The sequence below is a fragment of the Aspergillus sydowii genome (genome assembly GCF_001890705.1).
Source record: "Aspergillus sydowii CBS 593.65 unplaced genomic scaffold ASPSYscaffold_4, whole genome shotgun sequence".
NCBI lineage: Eukaryota > Fungi > Ascomycota > Eurotiomycetes > Eurotiales > Aspergillaceae > Aspergillus > Aspergillus sydowii.
This window is the reverse complement of record NW_024467862.1, coordinates 822,791-835,980: the sequence shown is the minus strand read 5'-3', so window position 1 is coordinate 835,980 and position 13,190 is coordinate 822,791. Positions and strand designations below refer to the sequence as shown.

The 13,190-nt window shown below is 50.4% G+C and overlaps 5 protein-coding genes across 5 annotated transcripts; all 5 read right to left on the bottom strand.

The window, feature by feature from the left end:
• Nucleotides 1–307: 307 nt before the first annotated feature.
• ASPSYDRAFT_88514 (putative spindle pole body component) lies at nucleotides 308–3,186 on the bottom strand (the record flags this gene model as incomplete). Its single annotated transcript, XM_040852017.1, has 4 exons — nucleotides 308–346; nucleotides 407–2,789; nucleotides 2,857–3,062; nucleotides 3,127–3,186. The coding sequence occupies 4 exons, from the start codon at nucleotides 3,184–3,186 to the stop codon at nucleotides 308–310; spliced, it is 2,688 nt and encodes an 895-aa protein (XP_040703407.1).
• Nucleotides 3,187–3,875: 689 nt separating this feature from the next.
• Nucleotides 3,876–5,038, bottom strand: ASPSYDRAFT_175566 (uncharacterized protein). The gene is made up of 2 exons (XM_040843456.1): nucleotides 4,802–5,038; nucleotides 3,876–4,747 (listed from the first exon to the last, which is right to left on the bottom strand). The coding sequence occupies exon 2, from the start codon at nucleotides 4,713–4,715 to the stop codon at nucleotides 4,017–4,019; it is 699 nt and encodes a 232-aa protein (XP_040703406.1). The 5' UTR covers nucleotides 4,716–4,747; nucleotides 4,802–5,038; the 3' UTR covers nucleotides 3,876–4,016.
• Nucleotides 5,039–5,936: 898 nt separating this feature from the next.
• On the bottom strand, nucleotides 5,937–7,671 carry ASPSYDRAFT_149182 (glycosyltransferase family 20 protein; the record flags this gene model as incomplete). The annotated part of the gene is made up of 5 exons (XM_040841879.1): nucleotides 5,937–6,066; nucleotides 6,115–6,454; nucleotides 6,506–6,876; nucleotides 6,938–7,310; nucleotides 7,368–7,671. The coding sequence occupies 5 exons, from the start codon at nucleotides 7,669–7,671 to the stop codon at nucleotides 5,937–5,939; spliced, it is 1,518 nt and encodes a 505-aa protein (XP_040703405.1).
• An 857-nt stretch (nucleotides 7,672–8,528) lies between these two features.
• Nucleotides 8,529–9,632, bottom strand: ASPSYDRAFT_148972 (putative metallo-beta-lactamase domain protein; the record flags this gene model as incomplete). The annotated part of the gene is made up of 4 exons (XM_040841858.1): nucleotides 8,529–8,950; nucleotides 9,010–9,369; nucleotides 9,433–9,445; nucleotides 9,552–9,632. 4 exons carry the CDS (start codon nucleotides 9,630–9,632, stop codon nucleotides 8,529–8,531), a joined length of 876 nt encoding a protein of 291 aa, XP_040703404.1.
• Nucleotides 9,633–10,203: 571 nt separating this feature from the next.
• On the bottom strand, nucleotides 10,204–12,997 carry acoA (aconitate hydratase ACO1). The gene is made up of 4 exons (XM_040846765.1): nucleotides 12,823–12,997; nucleotides 12,127–12,725; nucleotides 10,727–12,072; nucleotides 10,204–10,667 (listed from the first exon to the last, which is right to left on the bottom strand). The coding sequence occupies exons 2-4, from the start codon at nucleotides 12,719–12,721 to the stop codon at nucleotides 10,407–10,409; spliced, it is 2,202 nt and encodes a 733-aa protein (XP_040703403.1). The 5' UTR covers nucleotides 12,722–12,725; nucleotides 12,823–12,997; the 3' UTR covers nucleotides 10,204–10,406.
• Between the last annotated feature and the right edge of the window lie 193 nt (nucleotides 12,998–13,190).

Here is a 13,190-nt window from a genome sequence, read left to right as displayed (position 1 = left end):
CCAACCATTATGCAAACGAGATGATGATGATGATGAATCGCCCCGTAGGACCACCCAGTCTTGTGCAGGGGAGACAAAGGAACCTGGAAACAAAAAGGAAATAAACATGGTGAGGAAAATAAAAACACACAACCAGGCCCATGAATACGCTCTAGGCAAAAGGAATATGGGAGATCAACGGAAGAAAATAACAGGTACCCCTGGAGTTTAACCGTACAAGTGTATTAGGTAAATGGAAGGGCGAAAGTAGCCTCTGACGAATAGGGAAGAAGAGAGTAAAATTGCAAGAATGAAAGTCATTCAATCGTTAACGTTGCGCGGGTGGTCGTGTTAGTCCTTGCCGAGCCTGTGATAGTAGTTAGTAGTGGTTACACTTTCGGCATCAGAGGCGATATCATATGCTTACCTTCATCTGCTCAATGCGTGCCTTGAGCTGGCTTGTGACTTCAGCGGCTCTCTTCCAGTTCTCTGCTGGTTCCCCGCTTCGTGTAGACTGTTGTTCTTCGCCCGAAGCACTGCCGGATCCGACCATTGATGATCGTGTAGGGCTGCCGATACCCGAATAAGCGTTTCCAAACGTAGGGCTGAACTTCCGTCGGTTTTGTCCCGGTGATTCTAAGCCATTCTCCTTCTCTTCACTTGGACTAGCAGAAGCAAAACTCCGTGGTCGTGTACTTTCAAACCGTGGCCCCATATGGAGGCCACTTCGCGCGACTGGACCTTGGCCATCACTGCCCGGGTCTTGGTATATGGAGGCTGGATTGGGCATCGCCATGCCGAACTGGTCGGGAAGAGTAGTTGGGGAGTCCAAGGCGCTAGAACGAAGGGCTCTTGCTAACTCACGCTTAAGCCGTTCAATCTCTCGCTGCTGCTTTTGCACATTTTGTTCGGCTGCCTCTGCGTCGCTGCGTGCTCGTACAAGCTGCGTTTCTTTCGCTTTGATACTCAAAACGTCTCTGGTATGGTCTTCAATTAGTTGTGCATTTTGGTTTTGGAGTTCCGTTACTTGAGAGTTGAGCCTCGTTTTCTCAGACTTAAACTCTTCAGTCATGCGCGCAAAGCGTTCTTTCTCAAGCCGAAGTTCCTCGAGCTCGGCCCGTTCTACAGCAGTCAATCCGCTCACTGCAGGAGCTGCCGGTGCCGGTGCTGGCTCACTCGGCGCCGATGGTTTGGCAATCGGGCGGCCCGCAAGGCCTCTTCCAAGACCAAACTTAGAAACAGGAGGTTGTTGTGGTTGCTCTTCGGAGGGGGGTGAAACAACACGTCGCTGGGGGGATGCGAGGCCTCCCGGCCCACCGAGCTTTTTCTTCAATGCACCACCTGGAGTCGGAAGCCCGCCGCCAGGCTTTGAGAGTTTTGAAGGAATAGATTTGGTTGCAGGCTTTGATGGTGAAGGGGCAGGTGGGTCTTCGGCAGGTGGTGCAGGCGCAGCGGCGGGCTTTTTCAGGCCCAATGGCTTCTTAGTCCCTACAACCTTCTTCGCAGAAGGAGGGGCTGCCTTGGGCGCTGAAACAATGGGCTTCGGCCTATCCTTTGCTTTTACTTCTGCCGTTTCGAAGTATTCCTTGATTTTGGTCTTCCGGATATCGTCCAGTCCGTCAAGGAAAGGAACCATTGCTCGTTCACCCATAATCTTCATCAGGGTACCAAGGATCTCGGCACCTCCCGCACGGTTCACTTCACTTGAATCGGTAAGGAGTTTGGTAGCGGCTTCAGCTATGGACTTAATTTCTGGTTTCGCGGGGACTTCCCGAGTGGTGCGGAGGCAGCGGATCAAGAATTTCACTGTTTCCTGCTTCACCTGGGGGTTCTTATGCTTGACGAACTCCAGGATTTCTTCCAGACAATCTGGCAGGCTAGTTGCAATGAAGACTGCGTCGAGAGCTTGCCCTAATGCCTCTGAAACACTCTGCTTCTTTTCCTTCAACCGTTCCATAATTGGTGACATGACGGTAGGACGATACTTGACAAACCCACTGCGAATACCCTTGGCGAGGAGGTCAACACAGTTGGCTGCGACAGTAACGACCGCAACATTCGCATCCTTCATGGACTTTGCAAGGCCCCGAACGATTTCATCAAACGGTCCATCCTTGATTTTCGGAACATTCAAGGCGGCATACAGAGCGTCCAGGACATCCTTCCTATCTTTCCATTTCGACGAACCCAACTGTTCGCTAAAGTCTTTGGGAATTTTAGGAAACACATCGACCGGCTCTGCGAGATCGAAGGCATCAACCTCACCACCACCATCATCCTCTGCATCTTCGTCTTCTCCTCCGCCGGTTTCACCGGCTTCACCACCCGCACCAGCGTCGGCTTCGGCTTGTTGGGCTCGCGTTAGCCGTTCTTGTTTTGGAGAAGGTTCCTGTTTTACTGCCTCAAATAGTTTTTCTAAATCTTGTTGTTGCACGGGTTTCAATTCAGCCCAGAACACAGGCTTCATCGCTTCTCTGAGCCATCGATACAGCTCTACCGTGAGGTTCTGCGCTTCCGCGCGGACGTTCTTATCGGCGTGCCCGAAGACCTTGGGTAAGGCTTTCAGCACCGGTTTGGGATCAACGATTTTGCATCCGAAATTATGGTAAATACCGGTCATGCCGGCCAGAGTAGCGGCTATAACTTTCGGCACTTTGTGCGATAGTGTAGGAAGCAACTCTTCGATCACCGGTTCGGGTTTATCTAATTCAACACATAGGAGCAGCGCCTCGAGCGAGCTCGCTTTCGCTGCAGGCCTAGTTTGCGGTAAACCTTTTTCAGCAATACCGGGGACCGTAGATCCGCGCGTCCTTCAATAATGTCAGCCAATATCCGCGCAACGTCAAATACGATATCTTTAGAGCGGGATGAGAGTACCTTGCGCAACCTGCAGGACCACCATATTGCAAAAACGCGCAGTACGCGGCTAAACCCTCCTGTTGTGCGGCGACGTTCGAGTCCGTGACTGCGGCCTTCCATAAACTGGAATCTTGAAATTGTGAGAAGATAGGATCAGATTCGTCCGGTGTCTTTTCAAATTGTTGCTTGGCGTCCTCATATCCTTCTTTTCGGACCTTCCAGTTCTACAGCATCTCAAAATATCAGTATATAAACTTGCGGGTGAGGGTCGTCAGTGAACGAACGAACCTTATGAGTGAAACGATCCGCAAAGGGTAGGGAGGAAAAGTCCTCCTCTCCCTCAGCCATGGTGACGTGTTATGGTTTACTGTGGAGGTCGGAGGGCAGTTAGCACGCTGCGAAACTGTGTTAAGAGTGGATAAAAGAGAAAGCAATAATCATTCGCAGCAAGAGAGGCTATCGGCTGTGTCTGGTAGAAGACTCAAAGGATAAAGATATTTCCAACGACGGACAGCAGGGGTGCTTTCGTAGAGGGGACAAACCTTAGTCTTGCAGGCGATTGAAGATCTTGTGCAAGCGGGCGGAGTGCGAACAAGGAGTTGCCCACACAACAGCATCCAACCGGAGGGCAGACAGTGTTCGTGGCTTGGCTTCTAGAAGAACGCCGTGAATATAATAAGATAGGCGATGGATATAGATTGTGCTGTTAATTGGGTGGTTGAAGGAGGGGGGCGGGGAGATGATGAAGAGACGGAGGAGGATGGAGATGCGGTTCCTGAGTAAACAAATTGGCTGCTTGGGCGACCCAAAAGTTGGGGCTTGGCACTGTTATACTCTGCAGCCCAACCAGTCTGAGTCCGGAACCCTGTGTATTGTACTTGTGTTTCACCAGTGGGAGGTTATTTGTTTTGACCAGTGGATTTTTCTAAAATAACTGCTGGATATTCGCTTGATTATACTATTTGTTACCATCCCACAAGGAAATGCAGTGTTGTAACCTACGGAGTACATTTACCTATATATAGTTAACACCTACAGCAGTGGGATTAGTAACAGTCCTTTTAGCATTATCATGAGCCCGTTGAAAATTGAGTTTGGTCAATATTCCCAATAAACCATACACATAACCTATGTAAAATAATAAGACAATATAATACAGCTCAATGCCCAAACTTCATCTAAGCCGACCCCTCACCAGCTGTAGGCGCAGAGGCACCGGCAGTCCTCTCCAAGACCAGCCTCCGAATACGTCCAATATGTTCCTTCCCGTGTCCAGGTGTCTCAGAAGAGGGAATACCAGCCTCCGCCCTTCTCTGCTCCCTGCGCGCCAATTTCGCTACCCTCTTTTCAGCGCGGAGTGCATCCCTCTCTTCTCTTGACATGACAGGAGGCCTGTTCTCAATAGACACGCCAAAGGGCGTGATGATCCGCTCGACAACATGACGCACGTTACGGTTTTTCGGGTACCCGGATGAGAATTCAATGACGTCGCCATGGCGCAGAGAATTTCGCGGATCTGAGACTCTGAATTTGGTAACCTTGGGGTAAGACTTCCGCAGGAAGTCGTCCCAAACTGTGTGGCGAACGTCGACGTGAACGCAACGGTCCATACGGCCGGCCGAAACGACTCTGCCTTGTTTCAGGGTGTAGGGGTAGGTGCGAAGAGACGGAGGGTCGGCGGAGGGACGGACGCTTGAATCGGGAGATTCTGTTTGCTGTGAGGATTCGGCCGCAGTGGAAGCAATGAGTCGGTGGGAGATAAAGGTTGGTCGGCCACATTGAAGAGCGGCAGGTGTTTGTGTGGACAGAGTCGAGGTTGGTCGGATGACGGACGATCGTAGGGGCTGCATTGCCCGTAAAAGATGTCTCGGCAACATCTTTATTCTCGTAGAAGGACAAGCGCAGCTATCTATGCTGGTCAGACTCAGGTTCTTTCAGGGAGCGCATTTGAATATCTACTCACTGCGGAACAAATGGAGTAGCAAATACACAGTTGAATGGCCGTGTCACAATGGAATGGCGAGATTAATTGAACTTCAAGATAACACGTCAGAATTTGAAGGATCAAAATCCTATCTTCGCAGGCGGTGGAGAGTAAACTTGAAGAGGATTGAATCTTTGCCAGGTCCAGCGATACCAAGAATTTCATGTCGGGGAGGTTTGCTGGTTTGCTGATTTGCCTTGTTTGCTTTGTTTGCATTTGCACCCACGCCAACTGGGACATCCTTAGTACCATGGACCTTAGACCTAAACTCGGAATTCCAAGCACTCTAGTTTCCTCACCACGCATTGATATCGGTTGTATAAATTCCTAAACTGGGTAAAAGTATGCTACCGGTAGCGACGACCACGGGTATTGCTGGCGCCGCGGTCTTGCGTAGATCCAGGAAAGCCTATGGCGGTCGACCAAAAACCACGATAACGAATAACTGAGTTATCTCGAGGTAACATGAATTATAAGTGTCAAATCAGATCATAACCAAGTAGTATGAAAAGCAAGCTGTGCACGACCAAGGGAGTAATAAGAGGAGTGCCGACACCTTAAAGCTTGCTTTATACATAGTGTACAAGGAGATATATATTGTAGCAATTGATCAAGGATGACCCCAATAAAAACTAACTGTTAGAGTCATGGAACAAACCCGAGTGGTTTTTTACGGTTGCTGAGCAGGCTATGGCCGCGTAGCTACATGCCTTAGGTTGCCTTCGGGACTGCCGCTGGCTCTATGGAAAAGCAAACGGTCTGGAAATCACCAGACTGGGCTGGCAATATTCTGGAGGACAGACGGCCAAATAAAATAAAGATATGATGAATGGAGTATTTTCTATGAAACAAGAATGTTGGATTTATCGACGGTCATGAAATACATAGTTCCACGTCTTTAGCCCACGGTATAAGGGGTCAGCTGCATATGCAAGACCCAAACACCTTATCACTCTCCTGCCCCAACGTAGGAAAGCAAAAACAAATTAGCCCGAGATATCATATGCGAGGTAGGAGGAACTTGGACCGTATCTAGCTTTGTGGTCCTACTGCGGCTAGGACTGTTCTTTCCCATTTTGGCGGGGCTAAGGCCATCTTTAACAATGATCAAAGTCTACTGTGGCGCAGTTTCCTGGTCTGTAGATACGGCACCGTTCAGAGGTGTCTCCTTTGTGGGAAGTTTCTCAGCTGTCTGCGCCGATATTCTCTTCAGCTCGGTAACAAAAGATTGGCCCCAGAAAGCACTAAAGGGTATTAGCAGACACTTTAGTTCAATCCGAGTCTAGACAAACCTTGTATACTTGTTGACGTATTTGTCCAACTTTGAGAAGTTTAGTGCTCTTTGCTCATCGCTCATTGTAACCGCTTCGTGATATGCTGCTGCAAGCTCCTCAGTGTTCCAGGGATTGACAATTATACTGCCATTAAGACTTTGGGCAGCGCCGGCAAACTCAGACAGAACCATCGATCCGTGCCGCTTTTCCTGTGTAGCAATATATTCATACGAGACCAGATTCATACCATCTCGAGTGGAAGAGACGATGCAAGCATCGGACACAGCGTACAATGCAATCAATTCATCGAAATTGACAGACTTATGGAGGAAATGGATCGGCATAAATTCGACAGTTCCTGTGTCACCAGTTAGACCAAAACACTGTCAATAAGTTGGAGCTGACTCACCGAATTTCCCGTTGATCCTGCCGACGAGTTCGTTCACAACGGCCCTCAGATTCTGATACTCCTCCACATCTTGCCGACTGGGAACAGCTACTTGAACCAGGACAACCTTTCCCACCCATTCGGGATGGTCACTAAGGAAGACTTCGAGGGCATGCAGCTTTTGAGGGACACCCTTGATATAATCCAACCGATCAACACCCACCATAAGCTTCACACCCTGGAATTTCTGCTCCAGCGTTGCGATCCGCTTTTGGACCTTTTCTTTCTTCAAGCCCTCCTTGAACTTCTCCGGATCAATACCAATGGGGAAGGCCCCGCAGGCAATTATTCTGCCCTGGAACTCTATTCCATTGGGAGTAGTTGGTAGTCCCCTAGAAGTAATATTAGTTCCCGCAATGTCTCGTCGTCCAAAATATTAGACTTCACACATACAATAGCCGCGAGCAAGCGCTCAGGAAGTGTCTTGTATAATCATAGGTGTGGAAACCGATGAGATCGCAGCGTAGGAGTCCTTGTAACAGTTCGTTTCGTACAGGAAGAATTCGATATATCTCACTGCTAGGAAACGGGGTATGAAGGAAGAATCCGATTTTGATGTTTTTCTTGCTATCTCCAATCTCTTCCCGTAGCATCTCCGGAAGAAGCATCAAATGGTAGTCGTGGACCCAGATCAAGTCACCATCTTGCACTTCACTTGCAACGGCTTGTGCGAAGAGGCGGTTCGCATCCTTGTATGCATCCCATGCGGACTCGTCGAATGTGATTTCACCGGGGTGGTAATGAAAAAGTGGCCAAAGAATGGAATCTGTTGGGTAGGGTTTTGTCAGCCTAGCGTACTATCATCCTGAAGTATGAGACTAACTGGAGAATCCGTTGTAGTGTCGGTCTGCAAGTTCATCGTCAATGAACACTGGAACAGCACCGTACTCGTCCTTTAACCGTTCTTTCACAATAGGTATCTCTTCTTCCGGGACTTCCAAGCCGGGCCAGCCGTACCATTGGAAAGTCGTGGTCTTCGATAAACCGCTCAGACCGCTCACCAAGCCGCCAGAGGACATGGAGAAATCATATTTGCCATCCTCTGAGCGTTTTATAGTGATTGGCAACCGGTTCGAAACGAGGAGAAGCCTCGATTCATTTTGAGCGGAGTTTTCAACGCTGGGCATCGTGGAGGTAGGTATCGATGCGAGAGCCTGAGGGGCAGTGAAGGACCGATGACGAAAAAAGGACAGGCAAGGAGTTTCAAAGAAAGTATTCGCGCAGTAACCCTGTTGAGAATGGGATTAGTACGGGGTCTGAGCAACAATTAGTGTTAAGGAATGTTCATGAAAACAAACTCCAAAAGTAAAATCATTGAAAATAAAGCAACATAAATAGGTATAGATGAAGCTAGGAGACACGTGGGATGGTTTGACAAAATCATAGAGCGTCCCTTTCTGCTCAATCGGCAGGTGCTCGGCTTACCGTTTCTTTTTGCCTCTATGCGCGGGGAGCTCTCGACGAGCGAAGCTGATGAGGGGCAACGCTGGAGAAGAGCAACAGAGCAGATAAGTGTCACAAGCTCTTCACTAACGAACGCATGAAGGCAAAAGTATATGGAGATCGGCGTTGGTATGGCCGTATCTTCGATTAGTAGTGCAGACCCAGCGCATCCAAGGAATGTTGAAGTGATGACGATACCACCAATGCCGAGCCGGGACAAATTTGGTCCAGTAACGATGAAGTCAGAGAATCGACCGCCGGGAGCTCAACCAACCACTCAGCAATGCGGTTCGGAGCCCACCGCCTCTTCCATGGAAATCTTCTTGGCCTCTTCCAGCTCAGGCGCTTCTATTATTTATTTGTTACAGGCGTGGCAGGTGTTAGTGGAGCTAAAAATTTCTGTAATTGCTACCGCGCTTGGCTTCTAGGCGGAATCTGCGCTGGATTTGCCAGGGTTATTGCTCGTATCAAACGCTTGTGGCCTCAGGCTACGGACTACATCATACCTTCATGCGAAGATCCAAAAACATCGCACCCCAAATCATAGGGCTGACTTCCCAGCGTTCAGGGTCCAGCGGTCTGAGTTTGTATCATGTATAACTCTCCCTTCAGCTTCCAACTTGTCCAACACCTGGATGACACCGTTGGCGGCGGGGAGATGGAGGCTCTCTGGGACGTCGCTGTAGATGATCTTCACTACCTCAATCGGCGTCCATGCCAACTTTCGTTCAGGTGAGCGCTCCTGTTCGCCGACATCAAGTTTCCCGTAGCGAAGCACTCGGATTATCTGGTCTTCGCGCTCTTGTCGGTGCCGTATATACTCTGTTATCTTTGCGGTGGCGCTCTCCACCACTGGCCCATGACCCGGGTATCCTCGACCCGATACACGATTTTGCATTCGCCGTAAGCTGTCAAGGTAGGCCCTTAGGTCCTCAAAAACCGCCGTCCCATGCCCCAAAACATCTGAAAACCACAAGATCAGTGAATCTGCAGAAAAAGAAACGGACACTGCAGCTACTCACTATCACCCGTAAAAACAGCATCCTCCTCCTCAAGCAAAAGCATCATGTGATCCACTGTATGACCCGGCGTATGAGCCGCTTTCAGTGTTGCCCCTTCAACCTTAAAGATCTGTCCATCTGCAATATCTATCTGCCCGTTCTCGGGCTGGTGCTTGTAAATTGTCACCTCGGGGCATAGTTTCAATAAATCCGGAATGCCGCCAACATGATCATGGTGCCAATGCGTCACAAGAGCCTCGTGAACTGTCGCATTCTCGTCTGACAACACTTTCTTCAAATGTGTTGCCCATGACTGCCTGCCCTCACCGGTGTCAATAAGGATGCGTCGAGGCCCTTGGCCAACTAGGTAAGTATTCGTTCCTGCAAGAAAGCATTAGACCCCCAAATCTTCCCAGTCTGTTCTACGGTACGGAGTAAACCGACCTTGTAATGTAAACTATATTTTACAATGTGGCACAAAGTCAGCAATCTGGTTCGTGAATCCGCCGAGTATATCTACTCATGATCAAAAGCAAGGGAGGCGCCAGTATGTTGCAACACACCTTGCCAGGGTTTCCCCCAAGTATCCGCACCACCGAGGCACTGAGCCTCTCCACTTCAGGCAACGGGGCTAACTGAGCCATCTGAATAACAAAGTCCCGCGCGACACCCGCTTTACTCTAGGGGGAAAATGACCAACCTGTAGATAACAGTCAGTGTATCGAGGAAAGAAAGCATCATGGAGTGAGCTTACAAGTTTATAGGTAGCGAAAGGAGTTCCACAGTTGTGGGCAAGTGCAATATGGAAAAGACGGCAACACTAATAGGAAGTGTGAGGAACGGGCTACGCCTTTTCCATCAAATACATTACCCCCAGGTGCGTTGTTCCGATATGTTCAAACCACCGAGGCGGGGCAGAAGCGGAACGGGATTAATTGGCCTCGGCCAGTCGGCAGAGCACGCGATCTTATGTCATCGCCCACTGAGAGTTCGTAGATTGATAACCTTCACGAAACCATAAGTGTTTGTTGAACTTCCCGAGGCCCTATGAGAGTTGGGTGCATTACAAAGGCCTCGTCAGGTGACAAAGTTGGCCCGTTGGCGCTACAAGTCGTCTAGAGGTATAGAATGAATGAATGTTTACAGTCGTGGACAAGTTTGAACTAAAGGAAATAGTATATGGTATGCTGCATCCAATCCCTAACATACAATAGAGGGTGTAACAAAAACAAGTGATATATCCATGTAGTCCACCCAATGGGTGATAAAACAACCCATGAACAGAAAGCGATTCATAAAATTTTCAGAACCTCACTCCGTGATATCAATCATAGAGAGACCCTAGCAGCTCCCAAACTGCCGTCCTCTCATCGCTGCTAACTGATCAAAGCACAAGACACATAATTTACAAGAGTCGTTTAGTTACCAGACTTGCGGGCCATGGTGTTGAGGGCAGAGCCATCCTTGAACCACTCAATCTGGGACTCGTTGAAGGTGTGGGCGAGCTTGACGTCGAATGAGGCGCCATCCTTGGGGTGGACACGGAGGGTCATGGGCTTCTCAACAGCAAGCTCGGTGCAGAGGAGGTCGACCTTGGCATCAGGAGCGATGCGGTCGTAGTCGGCGGGGTCAGCGAAGGTCAGAGGAAGCATACCCTGCTTCTTAAGGTTGGTTTCGTGCTGGAGAAGATTGTTAGTCCTGAAAGCATCAACTAATCGGGATATGTATAGTGACTTACAATACGGGCAAAGCTACGAGTGATGATAGCAAGACCGCCAAGGTGACGGGGCTCGAGAGCGGCGTGCTCACGAGAGCTACCCTCTCCGTAGTTCCAGTCACCAATAACAACCCACTTGACGCCGCGAGCCTTGTAGTCACGGGCAGTAGCAGGGACAGCATCATAGTCGCCGGTGAAAGCGTTCTTGATCTTGTTGGCCTCGCCGTTCTCGGCGTTGACGGCACCAATCAACATGTTGTTGGAGATGTTGTCAAGGTGGCCACGGTACTTGAGCCATGGGCCAGCCATGGAGATGTGGTCAGTGGTGGTCTTGCCCTGACACTTGATCAGGATTGGGATGTCAGTGGCATCCTGGCCGTTCCACTTCTCGAATCCGGCAAGGAGCTGCAGGCGGTCACTGCTGGGAGAGACGGCAACGCTGACGCTGCTGCGATCAGCAGGGGGGGCCTGGTAGGTGTCACGGCCGGGGTCGTAACCCCGGTTGGGAAGACCGTCACCGGTGGGGGCCTTGAGCTTGAACTCCTTGCCATCCTTGTCCTTGAGGGTGTCGGTAAGAGGGTTGAAGTTGAGGGTACCAGCAATGCTCAGGGCAACAACAAGGTCGGGAGACGTGACGAAGGCGTGGGTGGCAGGGTTGGCGTCGTTACGACCGGTGAAGTTACGGTTGTAGGAAGAGACGATCGAGTTGGGTTCGCCCTTCTTGACGTCCTGGCGATCCCACTGACCGATGCAAGGACCGCAGGCGTTGGCAAGGATGACACCACCGAATTCCTCAAGAGTCTTAAGCTGGCCATCGCGCTCGATGGTAGCACGGATCTGCTCGGAACCGGGAGTAACAGTGAAGAGAGACTTAGACTTCAGACCGTGGTCGATAGCGTCCTGGGCGATGGAGGCAGCACGGGACATGTCCTCGTAAGAAGAGTTGGTGCAAGAGCCGATCAAACCGACCTTGAGCTCCTCAGGCCATCCGTTGGCCTTGACGGCCTCCTTGAACTGGGAGATGGGGGTGGCCAAGTCGGGAGTGAAAGGTCCGTTGATGTGAGGCTCAAGCTCGGACAAGTTGATCTCGATCAGCTGGTCGTACTCAGCACCTTCATCCTCGCGCAGTTCCTTGGCGTAGGAGCGGGCGAAGTCGCCAATTGGCTGACGCTTAGTGACCTTCAGGTAGTCGTACATGCGGTCGTTGAAGGGGAAAAGAGAGGTAGTAGCACCGATTTCAGCACCCATGTTACAGATGGTAGCCATACCGGTGGCAGAGAGCGAGTTGACACCAGGACCGTGGTATTCGATGATAGCGCCAGTACCACCCTTGACAGTGAGGAGACCAGCGACCTTGAGGATGATATCTAAAGAGGATAATTAGTAACTTGTTGGTCCAAAGCTTAGCGAATGCAACTTACCCTTGGGAGCAGTCCAGCCGGACATCTCACCAGTGAGCTTAACACCGATGACCTTAGGAGCCTTCAATTCCCAAGGAAGACCAGCCATGACATCGACAGCATCGGCACCACCAACACCAATAGCAGCGATAGCAAGACCACCAGCGTTAGGGGTGTGAGAGTCAGTACCGATCATCAAACCACCGGGGAAGGCGTAGTTCTCCAGAACGATCTGGTGAATAATACCAGAACCGGGCTTCCAGAATCCAATGTTGTACTTAGCAGTCGAGGAAGCAAGGAAGTCGTAAACTTCCTTGTTGATCTCGTTGGCACGGGCAAGATCCTTCTCACCACCAAGCTGGGCCTCAATCAAGTGGTCACAGTGCACGGTGGTAGGGGTGGCGACGGAGGGCATTCCAGCGGACATGAATTGCAGAATGGCCATCTGAGCGGTAGCATCCTGGCAAGCCACACGGTCGGGGCGCAGCTTCAGGTAAGACTTTCCACGCTCAATGTCCTGGCCGTGGGGGTCGTCAAGATGCGAGTACAAAATCTTCTCGGCGTATGTGAGAGGACGCGTCAGGCGACGGCGAACAACGTCTAGGTTCTCGGACATCTTTCTGTTAGGTTGAAGACCATGTTAGTCAATGCCAAATATTTGGGCTCGGCCATATTGCAGCGTGCAGAAAATCGAGGAACCAAAAAGAGACTGCATACTTGTAGTTGATGTAGTTGCCCTGCAAATGCGACCGTTAGCGGAATTTATCCGGCGCTACTAGCTCGACCGGAGCAACCGATAATAACCACGGTTGCAGGATTGACCACTCACCTTCTCGTGAATACACATCTCGACCTTCTTGTCGAGGGGGTCAACGGCGGTGGCCATGCCCCGGGTCCCGAACAGCTACATAGAAAGTTAGTATTGTCTCGGTATTTGGATCCCCAGTATTCCTGGCTGGGAGCTACCAGAAGGAGCTCTTACAAGACGGGACTTAGGGGCCTGTGATCAAACTGGGTTAGCCTCGAGACGCAAAAATCCTGCACAAGCTGGGAAGTTCATTGCGCACAACAGTCCCAATCCAGAT